The 23,330-nt window shown below is 40.7% G+C and overlaps 1 protein-coding gene and 1 pseudogene across 1 annotated transcript; both read right to left on the minus strand.

Annotated features, from left to right (window-relative positions):
• Positions 1 to 402: 402 nt before the first annotated feature.
• LOC127813350 (protein KINESIN LIGHT CHAIN-RELATED 1) lies at positions 403 to 5,447 on the minus strand. Its single transcript, XM_052354287.1, has 3 exons — positions 4,408 to 5,447; positions 2,138 to 3,046; positions 403 to 870 (listed from the first exon to the last, which is right to left on the minus strand). The coding sequence occupies exons 1-3, from the start codon at positions 5,082 to 5,084 to the stop codon at positions 636 to 638; spliced, it is 1,821 nt and encodes a 606-aa protein (XP_052210247.1). The 5' UTR covers positions 5,085 to 5,447; the 3' UTR covers positions 403 to 635.
• Positions 5,448 to 6,640: 1,193 nt separating this feature from the next.
• The window catches only part of LOC127813496 (beta-amylase 1, chloroplastic-like), a 58,377-nt pseudogene continuing 41,687 nt past the window's right edge, over positions 6,641 to 23,330 (minus strand).

Consider the following 23,330-nt stretch of genomic DNA (forward strand, 5'->3'; position numbering starts at 1 on the left):
ATGCAGAAATCATCAAGGACATGATGGATATTCAATCCAAAATTTGAACCAAATTTGTAGCGAAGGGATGAAAACCCCATTTTGTCCATGCAAATGTTAATTCTACTCGAGTTTTTACCCCTTCAACCAACAATTTTGGACGGAATTTTTGGATATTGTTAACTCAATTAACAAGAATCAAAACTTGCTATTCTTTCTTGTGAATGAACAAACATCTAATACGTGTTTGAAAGAGTTGAGAGGAGACCAACTTGATATCTTGATATAATTTTAGAAACACAAAACAATATTGTCCATGTATCTAATAAATCAACCTGATATCAATATGTCAAGCATAGTCAATAGTCAATGCAACTAATAGATCACCTCATTCACTCAAAATAAATAGCTTCCATCTCAATGGAGACAAGGGAAAAGACAATTTCCTTTTGGAATACTGAACGAACAAATTCAAGGTCACAAACGAGAATCAGAACAAACAGATTACACAAACATGATGAAAAGCAATGAAGACATTTAAAGCCCAGAGTAACAAGCCTCACCAGAGATCACAAATTAACCCTATACACCATCTTTTATATGTTACAAGAATGTGCATCCCAAAGAATATAGAAAGACATGCATGACAGTTTATGTCAAGTTCTAAATCCGAAGGCAGACCACTTCTTTGATGCCTCTTTCTTTGTCCTCCTAGAGCCGGGATCAATGAGATTTTCCAATGATTTCGTCTTTTTGTTCCTGGACCTGCCCGCTTCCTTCAGAAGATCAGCCAGCCTTCTCTTCTCATCGTCAAAATCAGGATTTGCTGTTCCTAGCTTCTCTTCTCTCAATTTCAGAACATACTCCAAAATCTCAATTGCATCTTCTACCCTGTAACACATAAGAAAGGGGCTAGCCGTTAGAGGATTAGTTAGTATAGGTGCTTCCTGAATCCCGGTGGAATCAAGTTTTGTTCTTATCATATACAAAGCAATTTGTATAAGAGCTACAATGTAAGGTCCGCAAAAGCATGAACAAAAGGTCAATCTTTCCAAATTCCCTGCTATACAAAATATACAAAATTTGGCAAATTTCTGAAATAGTAAGTACTGCCCTACACATTACTAGAATTACATAAATGCTACTACAATCATGGTTTTCAAGCCACAGCAACATAAATCGCCTGGGCCAACCACAACTCCAAAGCCTGAAAAAGTGGAGTGACACAAGGACAAATTAAGTAATTAATATTCAGGAGGAAAGAACAATATAGTTTAACACCATTTTTTTTTTTTTGATAAACAAAATTTAGGTGCATGCTATGGTATCAGAAATTTACAAATCAATTTCTGTCATCCTACTTAGAGCAGGGTTATATGACTACAATTTGGGAATATACTTCTAGGTCACCATGCTTACAACAGCAAGGAACGCATGAGTTAACAATTAAAATGTCTTCCTTCATCCTTTTGGACAAAAATGTTACAAATGCATCACATAGGGTAGCCACTTTAAATCTATTTTCACTATTATTATGGATTGCATACAGCTTTTGTGTGTTCCTGACCACCAACTTTTTCTATAAAGTTTGTACAAGACATCTGAAGAAAGAACCTTCATATGGGTAAAATTTGGCTATTTGTATAGCAACAACAGTGGTTCTAACTGCATCTGTCAGCTTCTCACTTTCTTGGTCATCACTGCCAATGGATATTACAAAGATGAGCAAACCCCCAATAGCAATAAATGAAAAGAAAGTATTGCAGTCGAAATCAACTTAACCGAGCATTTTCCAAACTACTCAAATTGGTAGATGATTCCTCAATCGCCATTTAACTTTGTCAAGGACCATAACTGCAGTTAACCCACAACACTAACATGTTTTTCTTTACATACTTTTGGCTTCTCTCTTCCCTTACTATTATTACCTTCAATATGCAATATATTTATGAAAAAAAAAGAGGAGGGAAGAGCATAGCTGACAACTGGCTTAAAAGTTCTTCAGATCCCTTGCAAAAATGGATCATATAACTAAAAGCATACTAATAATAACAGTAAAAATTAAATAATATGTTAAGGTGGAAAACAGAACCAACATTGAATTAACAAAAGATCATTCAGAACTCCATTTTAGAAGTAGCATCAAATAAGATATTACCTTCCCATTGCATCATAAGTTGCTGCAAGATTGCTATACACTCCAAGTGTGTCTTGATGGCATGGTCCACACTCTTGTTCCAGTATTTCTCGTGCCTCTTCAAACAACTCTGCAGCCTCATCTATCTTGAACAACTGGACACAGGCCAATCCCATCTGGTTCAATAGAACCCCAAAAATTGCTGACTTCTTTTCACCACTAGCCCTGAGTTTTGATACAGCACTCTCAAATGAGCTCCATGCTTCTTCATATCTCCCGAGCACGTAAAACATAACGCCCATCCGTGCTTCTATTCCTGCAATTGTACTTTGCTGCCCTGGTTTATCCTCCAATAATTTCATTGCCTTCTGCAAGAGCTTCAAAGCTTCCTCAGGTTCATTAAAAGATTCATAAATAGCTGAAATTTCTGCCATCCCACTTGCAATCTCTTCTGCAGTGGTCCCAGGCACTGGTTTTGCATATATTCTCAGAGCATTTTCACAATAGGACCTGGACTCTCGTAGCTTCCCCGTTTTGTAATATAGGTCAGCAAGCCGTACAAAAACAGAGGCAACTGAAGGGTGGTTGTCTCCCTTTGAAGATTTGAATACAGTGAGGGCCTTCTGGTAGGAGAAGACAGCCTCGTCAAAGCGAGATAGGGACATGTAAATGTTACCAATGCTGACATCAATTGCAGCAACTTCATTTTCTTGTCCATGGGCAATCATTGCCATGCTGGCAAGTACAAGGTGTTCAAGAGCAGATTCATAATCTCCTTTAGCCTCACATACGAGGGCCATCAACCTGCGATCTGCTGCCTCTTCAAGAGAAGCCGGCGGACTGTGTACAGAATGGATTTCAAGAGTTTTTTTGCTCAAATTTTCTGCTTCATCAAATTGCATTGCTTGAACATGGGCCTCGGCTAAGTACCTATCATTTTTTATGCAGTTATGGAATCAAGTTTGTAACATGTTGCACAAGTATGAAAAGAAAGCTAAATGCTTCACTACCCTACAATCACAAAATTATGAAACATAACCATTAAGCTCATTGGATTGAAAGGATCATGGTTGCAACATAAGTCTGAAGTGTCCAACACCAAAAACTTAAAAGACAATTGAACATAAATAGTCGTATGGATCCACAAATTCCCGGTGCCCAATCTAGATAAATAAGGAGAACAATATGAAATTTGCGTACTACCAAAACACCATCATTACACAAACTTGAATCAAAGAACAACAGACTCATCGTAATTAAAAGGAGAATCAGACAAAGAATAGAAGCATGAAACTCTAGATCAACTCAAGAAAGGCTCAACAGAAGTACTCACAGTTGGCTAGCTACCAAAGTATGCAATGCAAAGGCAACTTAAATAAAAACTATATGTTAGAACACAATTTCATGCCCTTATCTAGTGTTAAAATACTCTTCAGTGACACAAAGATCCTTTGTTGCTTATTGTACTAAGAAAGCGCACCAACTTTTATGATAGGATAAGTCATGCAAAGTTTTCCAACCGCCTAAATTTGATCATTCAAACCCACAAACTTGAATTATAACAGTTAGAGACTTTTGGTTTGATACTTTCATGAAGTTAATACTTTGTAAGGGCAAGAGCCCCATAACATCACTTAGTTTCTTACAGCTTTTGATGAAGATGGAGCTATAGAAACACTGTTCAAAGCAGTGGAATTTCAACTTTGAAATACCATGGAGCACATATTTAAGCCATTCACTGTCCACAAGCAACTAGGAACAACTGAATACGGAAACCAATCATTATCTGTTGAATTTTACAAACGCAAAAAAGTAAACAAGAAATTGTTATTTACTAGATAAGATGAAACCATAAATTTATTCTTGCTTGCTTCAACTGAAAATATGATTGGTGCATAAAAAAGGGGAAGTAAAAGATAATTCATGTATTCTAAAGGCATAAATTTTTTGGATAGGTTAGAAATTGGATGAAAAAGAAAATATGCATTTCAAGAAAAATCAATTTTTGGTTTTATTATCTTCCAGTGAGGGTTTGATCATCTATACATAATATATACTTATGAACAATAAGATCATCCTTTCTCTTGTTATTGGCATATTGTCAAACATATAATTTTCGATTCAGTTCATTTCCAGCAGTATTTTCAACTGAATCCTGTCATTCTAGCACTACTTTGTATTAGTGATTTCTTCCAAATTTTCCGCTGAATATTGAACAGAGGGATCAACACAAAGTAGTACATTAAAAGAAACCAAATCCAGAAAATGGTCTAAAAAGACGAGATTATCACCTGCAAGTCTCCGCAACTCTTGGATCCGTGTCACCCAAAGCCTCCATTTGTATTTTCAAGCCTTGCTTGTAACACTCGATGGACCGATCCAGCTGGCCAAGCATGGAATGAGTGTCGCCAAGCTGCATATGCCCTGAAAAAGCCGCGAGAGCCTGATCTGAACCCCTAGAGACATCAGGAACCCTAATCGCCCTGTCGAGCACCGGAATCGCCTCCTCAAACCTCCCCAAACTACAATAGATCGCCGCGACGACGTGTAAGCTCATAGCCAGGTCCAAGCTCGGCTCCCCCTCGACGGCGCACAGCTCGAACGACTTCGACGCCCGGAGCGCGTAGTCCAGCGCCTTGGCCGGGCCATCGCCGGTCGCGATGGTGTCGCGCGCGAGCTTCAACAAGAAGGGGCCTAGATCGGGGTTGTCGAGAGACGCAGACTCGTCGACCACAAGCTTCTCCGGCGATTTCTTCTTGCCGGGGATCCGATCCGGGGAAGGCTTGGCCCGGGACGTCGACGGCGCTGGCGAGGGCGGCCGCCGCTGCGCCGGCGACGTGGTTTTGGGGTTTAGGAGTTCGGATCTAGCGGAATTGGGGCGGATCTGTTGGTGGTGGTTGTCGTCGGGAATGGTGATCCCGAGGGGTGGAGCTTCAGGAGGCGTTTTGATTGAAACGAGACCCGGCATTGGCGGCAAGAAGTTGAGAAATGGGAGAAGGATAAGAGATTTGATTAATCGATGGGGCAGGAGCAGTATCTATGATCTATCTACATAAGAAGAAGAAATTCGAGAGAGAGAGAGAGAGAGAGAGAGAGAGAGAGAGAGAGATGGAGAGATGAAAAGACGCCATCAGGAGGAGGAGAAGGATTAAAATGGGGGATTAGAACCTGCCACCATCTGCAATTGTCGATGATGATGATGATGATGGCAATCAGGTTGTTTGTAGCTGTTGCTGTTACTGTTGCGGTTAGCAACCAGCAAACGACAATTTCACAGAGAGAGAGAGAGAGAGAGAGAGAGAGAGAGAGATAGACTCCTTAGGCTGTGTTTGGATATTGTAAAAAGAGAAATGAAAGGTAGGCCAAATTCTAAGATACCAAGGTACACTTGTTTTTTTATGGAATTAATGTACTTTGTCCAACAAAACTATTGAAGAGTGTCAAAAAGATCAAAATAACCTCGACTAAATTATAAATTTATAAAATTTATCATTGCTTTGCCTGCTGCTTTCTCCTCTCTCCCCTTCTTATAGTCACATACAACCACCAACTAGCATTGCCTTCACCTTGCCACCTCATCATCGTTAGTTCGCTGTCCATCGCCTTACCTAGCCTTAACGGCGAGGTGAGACGATGACAATGAGGTAATGACGACGAGCTGGCAAGGCAAAGGAAGAGGCGATCAGTGGTTGTATTGGTAGCCATAGAAATAGGAGAGTGGAGAGAGTAACGGGCAAAGTAGTGGTAGATTTTGAAAATTTACAAATTGGATAAGAGTATTTTGGTCTTTTTGACACATTTTGGTAACTCCCTCAATTGATCTGTTGGGCAAAATAACACTACTCTTTTGTACCTCATCCTTTTAAAATTTATTATATTTGATTTTCGATAAATTTATCTCATATTCTTTAAATTTTAGTTATTTTATTTGATTATTTTCTAAATTTTTTAAATAAATTTCTAAACAGTTCAAAATTAAATAACACATCCATGTCTCTAAATTTGGACCCTTTGAGGGGTGTCGGGAGTAACATAAAATAATTTAGAAATTGATCTCACAAATCTTAAAATTTAAGGTAGGGGTGTTCAAAAAATCGATGCACCGCAAAAATCGGTCAAACTAAATCAAACCAAACCAGACAGAATCAGTTAGACTTTTTTTTTTTTTTTTTTTTTTTTTTCGGCCCAAAACGATTTGAAGATTGTACAAACCGCGCGGTTTGCGATTTGTATAGTTGGCAGTTCAATTTTAAACCAAACTGCCCAATAAAATATATAAAAAATATTATTATAAAAATCACCCCAATAACCCTTATTATTATAAAAATCACCCTATATTTCTATAATAATATATAACAAATTTATAATAATATATAGCTATTATAATTGCCAACAGATTATAATAGTTTATAATAATATATAATTATTTTATCCAATATTTTTATAATAGGTTATAAATTTTAACAAGTTATAATAATATATTATATGTTGACGATAATTATTTTCAAACCACAATAAACTGCATTAAATCAGACCGCAAATGCGGTGCACTTTGACAGCACCCAAATCAAACTGTAGTTTGGTTTGGTCAAAAAATCATACCAATAATTTGGTACATTGAAAATAGTTTAGACCGGTCAAACCACATCGTGCACATCCCTAATTTAAGGTGTGTTATATTAAAGAGTCAAAACGTTGATATACTATCAATTCACTTGTTTATGAGTACATATATATATTTTTAAATATATATATATTCTTTTAAGTAGCACTCCACATATTCTTTTAAATAATTATTTTAATTTGATCTTGTAATTGGATTAAAAACAAAAAGAACCATAATAGTGACTAAACCAAACACCTTGGAAACGAGAACATGTAATAACATCTCATCTTTTTTTATCTAATTGATCTCATAATTTATGGATAAATTTAATATACACTCACTAAACTTTAAAAATACAATTATTTATTTATTGAATTTTAAATTGTTACTATTTGCTTACTAACCTTTGCTCAAACTCAACCATCCATCATCCACTACATCTTATAAACGAAAAATGCTCACGTGACTACTGAAATTTAGAAAAGTTTAACAAATACTTATTGAATTTTAAAAATATAACTAGTTACTCAGTGAATTTTATATTGTTATTACTTGCTCATCAAACTTTGTTTAACATTAACCATCCATCATTCGTTACATCACTGTCTAATCTTGCAAACAAAAAATACCAACGTGGCTAACAAAATCTGAAATAGCCTAATTAAATTCTTATTTTCGATTAACTCAGCAACACCCTGTTTCTCTCTCTCTCTCCCTCTTCCTTTGCTCCAGTAGCAACGATTAGTGAGTGAGAAACGAGGCACCAGGCAGCGAAGCGTGACAGCAATGAGAGGGTCGGTGGCATTTTCTATTTACAAGATATAACGAATGATGGATGGTTGACCTTGAGTAAAATTAAGTGAGTAAATAATAATAATTTAAAATTTAGTGAATAAGTAATTATATTTTTAAAATTTAGCAAGTGTATATAAAATTTATCCCACATTAGCATTCTTAATTTTGAGAAGTAGACTACAATATCAAACATAAGAGAGTCCACAAGGCATTGAATGGGTAATGATGGTGTCTAGCGTCTATAACACATTTATACTTGCCATTTTGCTTGCTTATACTTATGGGCCGAAGTGCCAATACTATAATGACGCATCAAACCATTACAGGCTGTAGAGTCTATACTTTATAAAGAGGGTGTGAGCTTCTACTTTTCGGTCTCAACAATTAACATGATCTTCTTTACATATTTTAGTTTTAAATTTTAAATTTATTTTTAATTTTATATTTTAAATGTTTATTTTAAAAATTTTAAAAACATCTTCTTTTTTTTTGTCATTCTAAAAAACTATTTTTTAAAATAAAAAATTAAAAAATATGTTTATTTTAAAATTTAAAAAAAATTTATTTTATAATATTTTATTTAATAAATTTAATTATCAAATAATAAAATTAACTAAATTCTACTATTAAAATAAAATAATAAATTTGATTAATAAATTACTAACATACATGTTAACAATAATTTATATTAAATTATACACTTAATAATATATTATATGTTATTTTATATTTTTAATTATAATATAGATATACTATATTTTTTAAATTTTAATAAATATATAATTTTATTTTCAAAATTTAATAATAATTTTTTTTTTTTTCTCTAGCTGCATCTTCTCCATCTCCAGCGACCAAGAGATGAAGACTATCTGTGCTTGACATTTAAAATCTAAAATCGAGTAATAAGCAAGAACCAATGCTCCACCAACATCAGCATCAGCAGCAGATCTACCACAAACGCCCGTATGATCAAATCCTTCAAAACCTAACAGCTCCGCCCGAAAACTGTTTGCAACTGACATTTGACTCACAAACCGGGTGAGGTTCACCCAGTTCCTATCGTCGAACAAGTTTTTGCTCATTCGCACCACAAGTTGAACGAAAAGGGTGGCGCTTCTATACCATCACGAGAGCACAACTTCGACATCTTAACCACCTGCTGAAATGCTTCACCATCCAAGCTAGCTGCAGAATTTTCACCTTCTATGGGGATATCGCATATCCTAGCAGCCACTAGAATTTGTTGGAGGAAACCTTCTGGACTACTGGCAGGGTTTGTCTTCTGCTCGTGTCTATCTTGCATGTCAGCACAAGGTGAATCCGTACCTTCCAAATATGAGAGCGATTGGTCGGTATCCATCTTGGAATGAAGTATTGTAACAGCCAGCAGTTAACTCAGATGGATGAGAGATTCTGTGCCAGAGTGGCAGTGATTAGCAGCCACTTTAGCCGAGTTAATTATTAACTCCTGATGAGGAAATATTTTACTAAGGGAAAAAATACTATACTATCCTTAAAGATCCCCAATATGGTGCCGCCACGTGCTTGCTTCAAGAAAGTGCCACGTGTCACCTATATCTTCATCATTCATCTCATATTTGATTTTGAACGAGGTTGACTCAATCAACCGAGATTCTCTCCAACGTCCGGTTCAGAAGTTATCTTATCTCTTCAAAGTGTGCTTTACCTCATCTTTAAATAGAGGTCGACTTCTACAGGTACAGATCATCTGACTCCTAGTTCAATTTCTATTTTGGGCATATTTCCTCTACTGACTTGAGCGTCGAAGTTCTCCCGGGGGATTACAGCCCCGCCCCTGCAGGTACTTGGTTCGAGGCAGATCTCGGTGATCGGTCCAGTATCATCATTTGGCGCCCACCGTGGGGCCGGTTACTTTATCTACCCTTATTCGTCGAGTACCTCGGCCGAGCTCAAGTTTCCTCCCGTTATGGCGACAAGAAGAAATCCATCACGAGCTGCTGGGACCCAGCCCGTCCCAGATCAGAGTCAAAACCACCCACCTGAGAGCGGCCCCGTAGAGGGTCACCCCCCGAATCCCTCGCCACCTCAGGATCGTGTCGCCCAGCTAGAGGGACAGGTCCAACATCTGACGGAATTGCTCAACACCTTTTTGGCCCAACAGCAGCCCCCGGAGATGAGACCGGTGGAGCACTCCAATCATGATAGTCGACATCAGGGGGATCGCCACTCTAGTCATAGAGAATTCCGAGGAGGCGAATCCCCCCGCGCTGGGAAGGAGTCCCATCGGGACGAGAGACGGAGTGGACCCTCTAGGCGTAGCGAGCACGGGAAGCTAGGCTCGGAGGAGGAGGAGTCCTCTAGTCCCGATTATGCCCGGGCTGGAGGGGCTCAGCGAGAAAGACGTTTGCGGCATTTGGAGAGGGAGGTTGCAGAGTTGAGACGGAGGGAAGAAGAGCCACACGACATTGTTTCTAATCAGCCATTAAGTCGGGAGATCATGGCAATTACCCCATCCGAGCGCCTTCGAATCCCAGCTATTAAGCCATATGGAGGCACAACTGACCCCGCTGATCACTTAAATCTCTTCGCCTCTCATATGATGGTCCAGGCGGCACCTGATGCTATGTGGTGTAGAGTCTTCCCAGCCACTTTGAAAGGACATGCACGGTCCTGGTATTCAAGTCTGGCACATCGGTCGATCGCTAACTTCGGATAGCTTCGGAATAGGTTCTTAGCTCACTTTGCTCCCCTTCGGAGGCACCGGAGGTCTACCATGACCCTCATGAATCTCAAGCAGAACCAAGGGGAGTCGTTAACAGATTTTGTGGCCATGTTTAATATGGAGGCATTGAGCATTGAGAATCTTGATCAGAGTATCGCTATGGTGGCCTTTCAGAATGCCTTGAGGGTTGGCCCTTTTACCCAGTCACTGGCTAAGAGGCCTCCCCAAACATTCACAGAGATCCTGACCCGAGCCACCAAGTACATTAATGCCGAGGAGGTGATGCGGGTCAAGAAAAGTGAATACTCAGATAAGAAAGAGAAGAGAAGTCAGAACCGAGAGCAAAAGCCTGAAGATAAATCGGGCCGATGGGGGGAGAGGTCGGGCCCTCGATGGAGTCCAGTCAGGTTCACCCTGCTTAATACTCCTCGGGCTGTGATCCTAGCCACAATCGAGAATAAGGATTACTTGAAAAAATCGAGACCCATGAAAGCCCCGGCTAACAAGCGGAGTAAAGACAAGTATTGTCGATTCCATCGAGATCATAGACATGACACGAAGGAGTGCCATCAACTTAAAGAAGAGATCCAGGAGCTCATCAATCGAGGTTTCCTGAGGAGGTTTGTAGCTAAGGATACAAAACCACAAAGGGGTGAACGAAGGGGATCGAGGAGCCCCCCTCGTAGGCGCGGTAGATCTCAGGAACGACGCAGAACCAGAACCCTGCCCCGGAGAGAGAATCGCCATGGGGATGGGAGTCCTCCGCAACAGTTGATTTTTCATACTCTAGTGGCTGGGGTGGTGCCAGGCAAGGAGTCGGGGGAGAGTTCTGATCTGCATCGACGTCTGGGAGTCAAAAGGGCTCGACCAGGGGATGTTATCTCCTTTACCGATGACGACTTGCCTGGATATCCGGTTTCTAATGATCCATTAGTCATCACAGCAAAATTGGGAAAATGGGAGCTTCGGCGGATTCTCGTGGACCCGGGGAGCTCTTCTGAAGTTTTGTATCGATAAGCCTTTTTAGGCATGGGATACGAAATGGAATAGTTGAAGCCCGCTCGTGTCCCCTTGATTGGATTCGACGGGGAAGTGGTATATGCGGATGGTGTCTTCCAGCTCTTGTTGGCTCTTGGAAAGGGTTCTCGGTTTGCCCAGGTCATGTTAGACATTTTGGTAGCGGATGTCCCCTCGGCCTACAATATGATCCTCGGAAGATCGGGGCTAAATGCTCTGCGGGCTGTGCCGAGTACTTATCACATGGTGCTTAAGTTCCCCACTGCGGCGGGGGTTGGAGAAGTCAGAGGAGACCTAAGGTCTGCTCGGGAATGTTACATGGCATCCATTAGCACAGCTAAGGGTGTTGTGCAGGAGCAGTTAGAGCCGCAAGAGGATTCAAGACGGAGACGGAGCCCTACTGTGGGGGAGGTCGGGATTTCCCCTCCCGCCACTGTCAGTTTTTTACTAGAAGGTCCAGAAGACCCAAAGACTGCTGAGCCAGTGGATGAGCTTGTAGAGGTACCGTTGGACCCGGACAGAGTCGATAGATGCGTGAGGGTGAGTGCCCAATTGAAAGACCCTATTCGGACCCGGATTGTATCCCTTCTTCGCCAATATGCAGATATTTTCGCATGGTCAGTCCACGACATTCCAAGCATAGACCCGGTAGTAATGACGCACAGTTTGGGAGCAAAGCGGGGGTACCGACCTGTTATACAGAAGAAGAGAAATTTCGCCCCATATAGGGCAAGGGCTATAGAGGCCGAGGTGGAAAAACTAATGGCGGCACGATATATTCGGGAGGTCGATTATCCCGAATGGCTCGCCAATGTGGTTTTGGTTCCTAAGGGGGAAGGTAAGTGGAGGCTATGTATTGATTTCACTGACCTCAACAAGGCTTGTCCAAAAGATAGCTACCCACTTCCCCGGATCGATGCCCTAATTGATGGCACGGCCGGATGCCACCTCATGAGTTTCCTAGATGCCTTTCGGGGATACCATCAGATCCCGTTGCATAAAGAAGATCAGGAGAAGACAACATTCGTCACTGATCGGGGCACTTATTGCTATACTGTTATGCCTTTTGGCTTAAAAAATGCAGGGGCTACATACCAACGGCTCGTGAATAGGCTCTTTCAGGACCAATTGGGTCGCAACATGGAAGCCTACGTGGATGATATGCTAGTGAAGAGCCTGCTAGCAGAGGAGCATCCGACAGATTTAGAAGAGTGCTTCAAAACCTTGCGCAGGTTCCAATTAAAACTTAATCCTTCTAAATGCGCTTTTGGTGTCTTTGCAAGAAAGTTCCTTGGGTATATCGTGCATCATCGTGGGATAGAGGTGAATCCCGAGAAGATTAAAGCGATACTAGACATGCCGACCCTGAGAAGCATTAAGGAGGTCCAGCAACTCACCGGAATGATAGCGGCTCTAGGGAGATTTCTCTCCCGATCGGCAGAAAAGGGCCTCCCTTTTTTCAAAGCCCTATCCAGGACCAAAGATTTTGTCTGGGACGTTGGGTGCCAGGAGGCTTTCAACGAGCTCAAGGAATGTCTAGCCTCATCGCCAGTCCTTACTAAGCCAAAGATGGGTGAGCCGTTATACCTCTACTTGGCCGTGGCAGAAGAGGCAGTGAGCTCGGTACTGGTGCGTGAAGAGAATAAGAGGCAGAGGCCAGTATACTACACGAGCAAACGATTGTCTGTGGCAGAGGCTCGGTATTCCCCCATGGAGAAATTAGCGTTTGCCCTGGTCGTCTTAGCGAGAAAGTTACGACCCTATTTCCAGGCGTATTCTATCATCGTGCTTACTGACCAGCCTCTAAGGCAGATTTTGGGGAAGCCAGAGCTCTCAGGGAGAATGTTGAAGTGGTCAATGGAGTTAACAACATTCGATATAGAGTATCGACCTCGGTCAGCTATTAAGGCCCAGGCCTTAGTTGATTTCATCGTCGAAGGATTTGGGCTTGACGGACCTTTAGAAGACAGCCTAGGACCATGGATGTTGGCAGTGGATGGCAGCTCAAACTCTGGGGGCGGAGGAGCCGGGCTAATGATAAAGAGCCCTGAGGGTCAGTCCTGGTTATACGCTTTGCATTTTGAGTTTCGGGTGTCTAACAATGAGGCAGAGTACGAGGCCCTCATAGCTGGGTTGAGGCTCGCAGCACAGCTTGGGGCGAAGCATCTCAACATACAATCTGATTCTAACCTTGTTGTTCAGCAGGTGAAGGGAGAATACGAGGCTAGGGAGGACCACATGTCCAAATATTTGGTTTTCGTTCAGGAACTAATGAGTCGTTTTCAATCTATAAAGATTGAGCATGTGCCTCGATCCCAGAATATGGAAGCAGACACTTTGTCCCGGATCGCATCGGCCTCTTGTCTAACCAATTCTAGACAGATTCTTATCGAGACATTACCTCAAAGAAGCATTGATGAGATGGTGGAACAGCTATGTCTCGATCTAGAGCCAAGTTGGATGGACAATTTTGTTAGTTATTTGAAGGATGGAAAGCTACCAGAGAGTGACTTAGAGGCCCGGGAGCTAAAAAGGAGGGCCCAGAAATTTATACTAATCAACGAAGAGTTGTACAAGAGATCCTTCACTCAACCACTCTTGAAGTGCGTAAAGCCACGTGAGGCTGACTATGTTTTAAGAGAGATCCATGAGGGAATATGTGGGAGTCACATAGGAGCTCGAACTCTTTATCAGAAAGCCCTTCGACAAGGGTACTACTAGCCGACTATGGTGTCTGATGCAGAGTAGTTGGTCAAGAAATGTGAAAGATGCCAACGGGTCTCCAACCTAATTCATGTTCCTAGCGCCATGCTCACCCACCTGGTTTAGCCGTGCCCCTTCGCCTAATGGGGGATTGATATTCTGGGTCCGTTCCCGCCTGCCGCAAGTCAAGTAAAATTCTTGATCGCGACGATAGATTACTTCTCCAAATGGATAGAGGCCGAGCCCCTGACCTCCATTACTGCGCGAAAAGTGAAGCAATTTTTATGGAAGAACTTGATTTGTCGGTTCGGGATCCCGCGGGTGATTGTTTCAGATAATGGGACCCAATTCACAGATCGGACGATCAAGGAATGGTGTCAAGAATTGGGGATCAAGCAGCACTTCACCTCAGTAGCTCATCCACAGGCTAACGGACAGATTAAGCTTGATAATAGGACTATGCTCCATGGATTAAAAGCCAGGGTGGACAAGGCAGATGGAAGTTGGGTGGACGAGTTACCGAGCATCCTTTGGTCTTACCGGACCACGAGGAGGGGGTCCACCGGAGAGACCCCATTCAACTTATGTTACGGCTCAGAGGCCCTTATTCTGGTAGAGATCGGGATCCCAACTTTTAGGGTGGAGCATTTCGATCTAGAATCCAATGAACGAGCCTTAAGGAATAATCTAGATACAGTGGAGGAGTTTCGGGACGAAGCAAGGGTCCGCCAAGCGGTTTATAATCAGCGAATTGAGAGGTACTATAATCGAAGGGTGAAAGCTCGGAGTTTTCTACCTGGCGATCTAGTCCTTCGACGAGTTAGTGTGAGCAACTCCCGAGACTCCAACAAGTTGTCGCCGACTTGGGAAGGCCCCTATCGGGTTACCGAGACCCTCAGCCCTGGGGCATACCGGCTTGGAACTATGGACGGCACTCCAATAAAGAATGCGTGGAATATTCAGAACTTGAGGAAATTTTATCAATAATGGGTTACCCCCAAGGATCTTGAAGCTATGTATGTTTCTCAATAAAACCTCATTATTGTTCTTTTTATATGTGCAGACTGTCCTACGAAATATAAAAAATAATAAGAAGAGGGGGCAAGAGGCAAAAAGGAAGGAAAGGTTCTCCCTTCCCCGAACTCAGTGGCCTCCAAATGGAATTTTTTGAGTCCTTTCATCCCCACTGGAGTTAGCAAGAACAAAGGGTTAAATATGGCCTCAGGGGACCACCCCTAATAAAAAGGAAGAGTCACGGGTCAAATATGGCCTCAAGGGACCACCCCTAATAAAAAGGAAGAGTCACGGGTCAAATATGGCCTCAGGGGACCACCCTTAGTAAAAAGGAATAGTCACGGGTCAAATATGGCCTCGGAGGACCACCCCTAATAAAAAGGAAGAGTCAAGGGTAAGATATGGCCCCAAGGGGACCACCCCTAAAATAAAAGCAAAATGGAGGGGCGAGAAATCAGGTAACAGAGATCACTTGGCTCAAACTATTACAAAAAAGGCACAACTACGAAGCATTTTTATGCAATGAAAGATCAGAAGTCCAATATAACCCAAACTTGGGGAAAGAAGATACATGCAACTAACAACTAGGTTTCTTCTTCTTCGGACTCCTCAGATTCGTTTGCTGGGGCTTGGGAGGATGATGCTCGGCTGAGCTCGGCGATCACATCTTCCATGGACCTGACGGGAGCAAAACTGAGGTCAGGATAGGCTCTTTGCATCTCCTCCGTGCAGCGAGTGAAACCTCTCTTCCATACCCCTTGCAGCTCATGTCTAATAAATCCTCTCACCTCAGGGAGTTGGGTGGGGTTTGCATACTTCTCTTCAAGCTCCCGGTTGCGCTCCCGAGTCCGTCCTAACTCTTCCTCCAAGGCATGGTGGCTAATCTCGAGCCCCTGAAGGCGTCCCTCAAGCTCCTCGTTTCGCTGATGTTGAGCCCTCAGATCCTCGTTCCGCTGCTCGATGGTTCTATGGCAGTCGGCAAGGGCATTATCCATCTCCAACATCCTTTGTGAATTTCTCGCCATTCGCCTTTGGAGCTCGTTATGAGCGATAATACTCTGTTCAAATAGCACAAAGTTAAAATATAGGGGACGAGAGTTCTCTATATTAAAAGTCCGAAGGGCTAACCTGAACCAAGCCCTGGCCGTAGCAAGACTCCAAGGTCTCCAAAGTCAGGTCGGCGGCCCCCTCCATGTCTGCCCGAGTGGGAAGGCCTTGAATAAGCTGAGTCGCCACCCAAGCCTCGCTGCTGTGGTCTGTTTCTTGGACATTCCAGTTGGGTCGGTGAAGAGCCCTAGCGGGAATAGGCGCCTCTTCTTCAAGCATGTCAGAGAGGGGCTCGGTGCCCTGAGAGCCTCCTGTCTCGGTGTGGGGCAGAGAAGAGCGGGACCCGGACGCTTTTGATTTCTTGTGCCGAGGTGGGAGCCTGGAGTCTCGAGTATGCCTCTTGGCATTCTTCCGGGCCCATTTGGCCTCTTCAGCAGCTTGTTTTTCGGTCCCCCACAGCTCCGCATCATCGATCATCTTGGCTGCAAAGCAAAATAAGATTATATGTCAGAATAAGGAAGCAAGCAGAAATTAGAAACAAGAAGCGGAGCGAGAGAACGGAAAAAATCAACCTAAGGGAGTGTCGGCTGCTGGGCAGGGGTATCGACATAGACCCCCGAGAAACAGGGTTTGTTCGTTAATCAACCTGGCGGTACTGACGTGCTCCAAACCCATCAAAATCTCGGCGTCCCTCCTCTCTAAAGGGGTTATTTCACGAGGGAAATTCTTACGGGAAGGCCGACGCCAGGCGGTGGGCACACCTATAGTAGCGGAGCCAGATCCCATAAAAAAATATCGATTTTTCCAACCTTTTAAGGAGGACGGGGTGTCTACGAGAAACTTACAGTCAGGGTATGCCATGAAAGAATAGCGAAACTCGGACTTATCAAAACATACGAGGCGAAATAATTTTAAAAAGAGTTTAGCTTTGGGGACAATACCTCTCCCCAGACAACATATAACGAAAGATACTAAGTTCCTCCACCCGTTGGGCACTAGTTAAGAGGGAGATAACCCTACGAGTCGAAAGATCTCGGCAAGGGTGTTTTCGAAAGGGAACCGACACCCTGCTTCAAGAGAGGTTTCATAGATGGTTAAAGCCCCCGGAGGGGATTGATGGGCTCTAAGGTTGGAGGGTGTAGAATACCAATAGCCCGTAATAGGGAGATGATATTTTCGGGCGAGTCCGGAGACCTCATCCTCGGACAAGGAAGAATAGGCAGGGGTTAGGTCATCAGGGAGACCGTTATGGTGGAGCTCTAACTCTGTGTCGGTATCATTATCAAAAGATAGGGCATGAGGACGAGGCCGAGAGGTCCCAGCGTCTCCCATTTGCCTACCAGACTGGGAAGAGGAGCTAGAGGAGCTGGAAGAGTCTGAGCTATTCCCATCTGAGTTGCTAGAGGAGGCCATGGAGATCGACTTACCAAAGCAACGTGACATGGGAAGAGAGATAAGAAAAAGCCACAAAAAATAAGAGAAGGGAGGCAAAGGAATACCGGCTGATGAGAAGAATTCCAAGGATGGAAGAAAAACGCACGAGAGAACCCTTAAGAGGGAGCTGGTCCGTCCCTTGATGAACTTAAAGGCACCAATTAGAATCTCTTGAACCCTGTGAGAATCCTGCACAAAAAAAAAAAAGGGGAAAAGAGGTCTCAAAGTCGAGACCAAGGGCCTAAAAAAAAAAAAAAAAAAAAAAGGGGACAGGGAGTCCCTCGCACGGCCGAGGCGCGAGGACTCGGCCGGCGCGGCCTCGGCCAGCGCGCGCGGGCAAGCCCTCGCGCGGCCGAGGCGCGAGGGCTCGGCCAGTGCTGTCTCGGCCCGCGCGCGCGGGCAAGCCGCGCAACCGGGGCGCGCGCGGCCTCAGCCCGAGCGGCCGGCCTGTTCCAAACGTGGCTGAGACCTCTGGTCTCGGCCACGCAAAAAAGAAGTTTTTAAAAAAAAAAAAAAAAAAACTGAAATGAAAAAGCAGATAAAAAAATGAAAGATGAAAGATGAAAGATCTTTTACCTTCTCACTACACCTCCAAGTATGTTTCCACTCCAATAGTATTTGTGAGGAGGGGACCATCCCCACCCCCCTTTTTATAGAATTCTTGGAGGGCCATGGGGAGTGGTGATGGGATTTTTAGTTGGGAAGCGAGCCAACAATAGCCAATAATAGAGCTCTTTATTCATTTATTTTTTTTTGTAAAACCTCTTTTTTCAGGAAAGCTGAGAGGACTACTCCTTCAGCTGCCCGAGCTCCTCTCCCTCGCAGCTCAAGGAGTGGGGGGGCAAGTGGTGAGGGAATATTTTACTAAGGGCAAAAATACTATACTACCCTTGAAGATCCCCAATATGGTGCCGCCACGTGCCTGCCTCAAGAAAGTGCCACGTGTCACCTATATCTTCATCATTCATCTCATATTTGATTTTGAACGAGGTTGACTCAATCAACCGAGATTCTCTCCAACGTCCGGTTCAGAAGTTGTCTTATCTCTTCAAAGTGTGCTTTACCTCATCTTTAAATAGAGGTCGACTTCTACAGGTACAGATCATCTGACTCCTTGTTCAATTTCCATTTTGGGCATATTTTCTCTACTAACTTGAGTGTCGGAGTTCTCTCGGGGGATTACAGCCCCGCCCCTGCAGGTACTTGGTTCGAGGCAGACCTCGGTGATCGGTCCAGTATCATCAACTCCAATACCCCAAAAAATGGTGTCTGCCTCTGAAGTCTGAACATATCCTCTCCCCATGCAGAAGCAGCATTCTAGAGTACCATTCAAGGAAAAACTCACCATACGGTGTATTCCATGAACCATTGCTGCTGAAAAATTCAGTATTTTCTGGATCATGCAGTAACTTGTTAGCATCAATAGGACCCCGAATTTCCCATTCTTGCATCCCGACCTCTCGAGCACAAGAATTCAAAGAAGCGCGCATGTACTGAAAGGTAGAAGAAAGTAACACAACGAAGTTAGTATTATGAGAGAAAGAATAGTCAAACATGTACAAGAACAAAATTGGAGCCAGAAAGGCACAATGCAGAGCCATGTAACCTCTTGTTGCACTTGGAAGGAATTAACTAACTTCTACCAACCTTATCATATATAGCATTGAAATTCGCCAAGTTCACGAGATTGCCGAGTCACTGATAACTTCTGGGAAGGGCATGAAGGATATCTAAGTTAACCATCAGGACCCATTCCGACTTGAAGTCCCTGCTAGTAACAACAAAGACCATGAAATCTTGATCTCAACACAAAGCAATCACATGACATCTGTCTAAAAAGAATAACGCCATTCATCTTACTGTTATGATAGCGCCAAGAAAAGGTCTGAACGTGTCTCTAAAGTTCCTCAAAAAATCTGAATATGCTTGAATTGGTGATCGTCCATGCAGAACAGGAGGAGTATCTGTTGTGGGTGAAGCATCAAAACGTTGTCGTCTTGTTGGAGGGTAATTTAGGCAACCTTAGCAGTCCACGTGGATGGCTGATGGACGGCCACTTTGCAACCATCAAGGCCTCGTCTCTCTGATATCCGGCGCCTCTTGATTGTCCTTGCTCTGCCCGACGCCCTTTGCTTGTCCTCTCTGCCTTTCTGTTAATCGTGTTCTACAATTAACCGATGGCCATCGATGCTGTCTTTATCAATCTCAATCCCAGCCATTCAACTCTCATATAAATGGAATAGTGCCTCGGGATGATAATCACGACGAGAAATATCGCAGAAAGAAAAAGGAAAAAGAGAGATTGATCGAGCTGTGGGGTTCTTTGAGTAAGCTCTGTTTTGATTTGTATAGACTTATTTTCTTGTAATCTCTGGTTCTTAGATTTGCTTCTAATCTGTATTTGTTGATTGTGAGGCTATTTTGTTAGAAGAACTACTGATGTACAGTCTATTTGTTCGGATCCTTGTAACCTTACTCGATATAGTGTAGTGAGCTCTTTCTTACTGAGCTCAACGTGGACGTAGCCATTTGGGTGAACCACGGTAAAATTTCTGGTGTCCTCTTCCTTTATTTCTTGTCTGTTTTTGTATTACTTAGCATTCTGTTGCTTAAGTGTGTTATTGATTCTACCGAAAGCATTAGAGTTTTGAATCAGTCATTTATGTTTTGTTCTTGTTGAGTCTTCCGCTCGGTCCAACAGTATCACATCCTAAGGAAATGTATTCTGCACTTCTACTTTCGAACCTATCCGAAAATGATAAATCTGGATCTTTATCCATTTCTTTTAGCACATTGAGGAAGAGGAATCCTGCAACACAGAATAGAATGATTTCAGACCCAGTACCACATCAACATAAATGTTTCAAGAGGAAAGGTTAAATTCTTAAATAGAGCAAAACTGAAGACAAAAAATAAAATAAAAAATAAACCTTTAGACGCACTAATGCCAAATGTAACTTTAAAATAATCTTGAACCTCAATTCATTTTCAAAAGTATCATGGTACAACTCGATTCTAGCAAAGCTAGTGCTACAAAAAAACTAAATCAACTGACCGTTGATAATTAATGTATAACAAACCAAAATGTCTTGCTAATTAATGAGCATGCATGTTTTCTGTGAATGAGGCACATGGCCCCTTGTTTACCTCTGGGAAGTCACACTTTATTGGGTTCTACTACATCTGGTTTTTAATATTTTAAATCTATTGATTCCTCATACATGTGGAGAATGAAGAAAAACGAAGGACATATAACTCGTGAGATCTAGTGAAGGTAAATTCTAAATATCTCTAGCCCAAGGAAAAATATAAATCATAAGACCAAATGAACTAGGGAGCCCATAGAATTGGGCAATGTTTTAAAAATCGGACTAGATCGGCCGATCGGACCGGTTTAACTGAGAACTAGTGACTTACTCAGTCTGATTTAACTTAAAAGGTCAAATGTCTTTTAACTCGGTCAAAATCAGTCAAAATTCGATTGGATTGGTGAACCGGAAACTGGATTGATCCCGATTTTTTTCACCCCTCGCTCATTTTTAAATTTTTAATTATTAATTAATTCTATAATAACATATATAACAATTATATATGAAATATTAGTTGAATATTAGTTAATAATAATAATTTTCATAATAATATATAAAATATTAGTATTTTAAATATATATTATTTAATTATAATATATATATATATGATATCATTTGATCGGACTATTTCGATCTAATCGGCCAAACTAAATAACCTGTAATTCAATTAATAAGCCGATTCACACTCCGATTTAATTTTTAAAACATTAGAATTGGGTAACGCTCACACTCAGCATGAATATGATCTGCTTGTCCAATCTAGCTAGCCAGTCCACTGACAAGCCTAAACTCTTCAACCCACGCACAACCCTGATATTTATCAGCAAGCTCAAAAGTCAAAACCAACCAGACTAACCAACAATTGAACCCATACCTTATAATTTACCAGAAAAAAGAAGAAGTTAAAACTAGAGCAGCTAAGGCTATACACTGAAAAATCAAGTATTTGGACCTTTTAACGTATTCAAAATGATTTGAGCATATTATTGTTGCTTTGCTCTTTAATATTGTTTTGACGATAAAAAATAATATTATTTTGGTGATAAAAAATATTTTTTTAATATCATCTCTAAATGATTCTTTATTTGGTGCATCTAAATCACTTTATTAAGAACCATAATCAATTTTATTCAATGTCAAAAACTCGTTCTCAATATTCTTGATGGCATTTAAAAAATAAGTTTTTATTTTCAAAATAATTGTTTATTTTTTATGTATCAAATTTGGTATAGAAACACTTGAAAAACAAAATCATAGTTTAAAAATGAAGGCCAATCAGTTGACTGATCCTTTCTACCCGTCAATCAGCTTTACAAGGCCAGTCGTCCGGTCTAATGCATGATCTTAACCTACTTTGGTCGATCGCTATTGCTTCAAAATTGATTGATCGTTTTCATCTCGATTGACGATTTTTTTTCTTCATGTCAACCGCCCTCTTTTGAACTTGCTCTAATTGGTCGATCGTTTCTATGAGCCTATCGACCGTTTTCATTACAAATCACTTTAATGGCTATTTTTTGCAGGTTTCAACGACTATAATTGACTAGTTTTATTCAAAGTATTGGAGAAGCATATAAATACAACCCATAAATGCACTAGAGAAGGTTAATGAATAAAAATAAAGTGTTAAGAGCTTACCATTATATCATTTATTCTCATTAGTGCTTAAGCTTTCATTTTCTCTCTCAAAAGACTACATATATCAATTGTATTATCTTGGTTTAGCCTTTGTATTTTTTGTTTGAGAGATATTATAACTAAGAATGTCAACTATCAAATCTTCTTGATTGCATTACTTCTTGTAATTAACTAGTGTTCACTCGTGCGATGCATGGAGGTATAATCACAATAAATTTAAAAATTAAAATTTAATTAATATTAAAAAATTTATATATTAGTCTTGAAAATGCAATATTTTAAATCTTAATTAATATTGGAAAACTCATGCATTGGTCTTGTATTAAATTAAAGATAGTGATTGATTAATTATTAAAATAAAATTATTTATTATATTATATATTTATTTATAAATTATAAATATAAATATAAATTAAAAATTTTAAATGTGAGGAAACTTGGATTTTTCCGTGCTAATTAAAAATTCATTTGAAATTTTTAATTTTTGATTTTGAAATTTAATTTTTGCAATGATAATAGAATTTTGAAAATATGAATTTTGACTTATTTTTATTTCACTATGTATTAATTTTCTTGCATAGTCTTGCAAATATGATTTGTTAAATCTTAACTAATATTGAAAAATCCATATATTAATATTTATTATTTAATAATTGAGGAATTAATAAAAAAAATATTATAAATATTTTTGATTAATAATATTTATAAACAAAATATTTATTTTTAATTCATTGAGAAATTATATATCTATATATGAATTAATTAATAATTTAAATTGTCTATTCAAATTTCTTATTAATAATATTTATTTAATTGATAAAGAAAAGTTCCAAAATACTTTATAGGAGACCTCCAATTGCTTTGGAATAATAAGTACTAAATGTAAATTATTTTTATTTTATACAAATGAACAATTTTCTATGACTTAATTAATAGTTTAAATTGTTTATTCATATTTTTCAGAAATAATATTTATTTTTGATTGATTGAGGGATTAATTGAGGAATTAATAAAAAATAATATTATAAATATTTTTAATTAATAATATTGATAAAAAATAATACTTATTTTTAATTAATTGAGGAATTAATTGATGAGAAGATTAATTGAGTATAAAATTAAGTTATAAATAAATATTATAAATAGTATTCGAAACTCATGCTTAAT

This window comes from Diospyros lotus, chromosome 11, assembly GCF_014633365.1.
Source record: "Diospyros lotus cultivar Yz01 chromosome 11, ASM1463336v1, whole genome shotgun sequence".
In the NCBI taxonomy this organism is placed as follows: Eukaryota; Viridiplantae; Streptophyta; class Magnoliopsida; order Ericales; family Ebenaceae; genus Diospyros; species Diospyros lotus.

Bases quoted from the DNA above. Each gene is read 5' to 3' on its own strand.
- LOC127813350 (XM_052354287.1), bottom strand. From the start codon at position 5,084: ATGCCGGGTCTCGTTTCAATCAAAACGCCTCCTGAAGCTCCACCCCTC. The intron at 3,047-4,407 runs GTGATAATCTCG...AAAAAATGATAG, and splicing joins AGAGTTGCGGAGACTTGCAG to GTACTTAGCCGAGGCCCATG. The intron at 871-2,137 runs GTAATATCTTAT...TATGTGTTACAG, and splicing joins ACTTATGATGCAATGGGAAG to GGTAGAAGATGCAATTGAGA.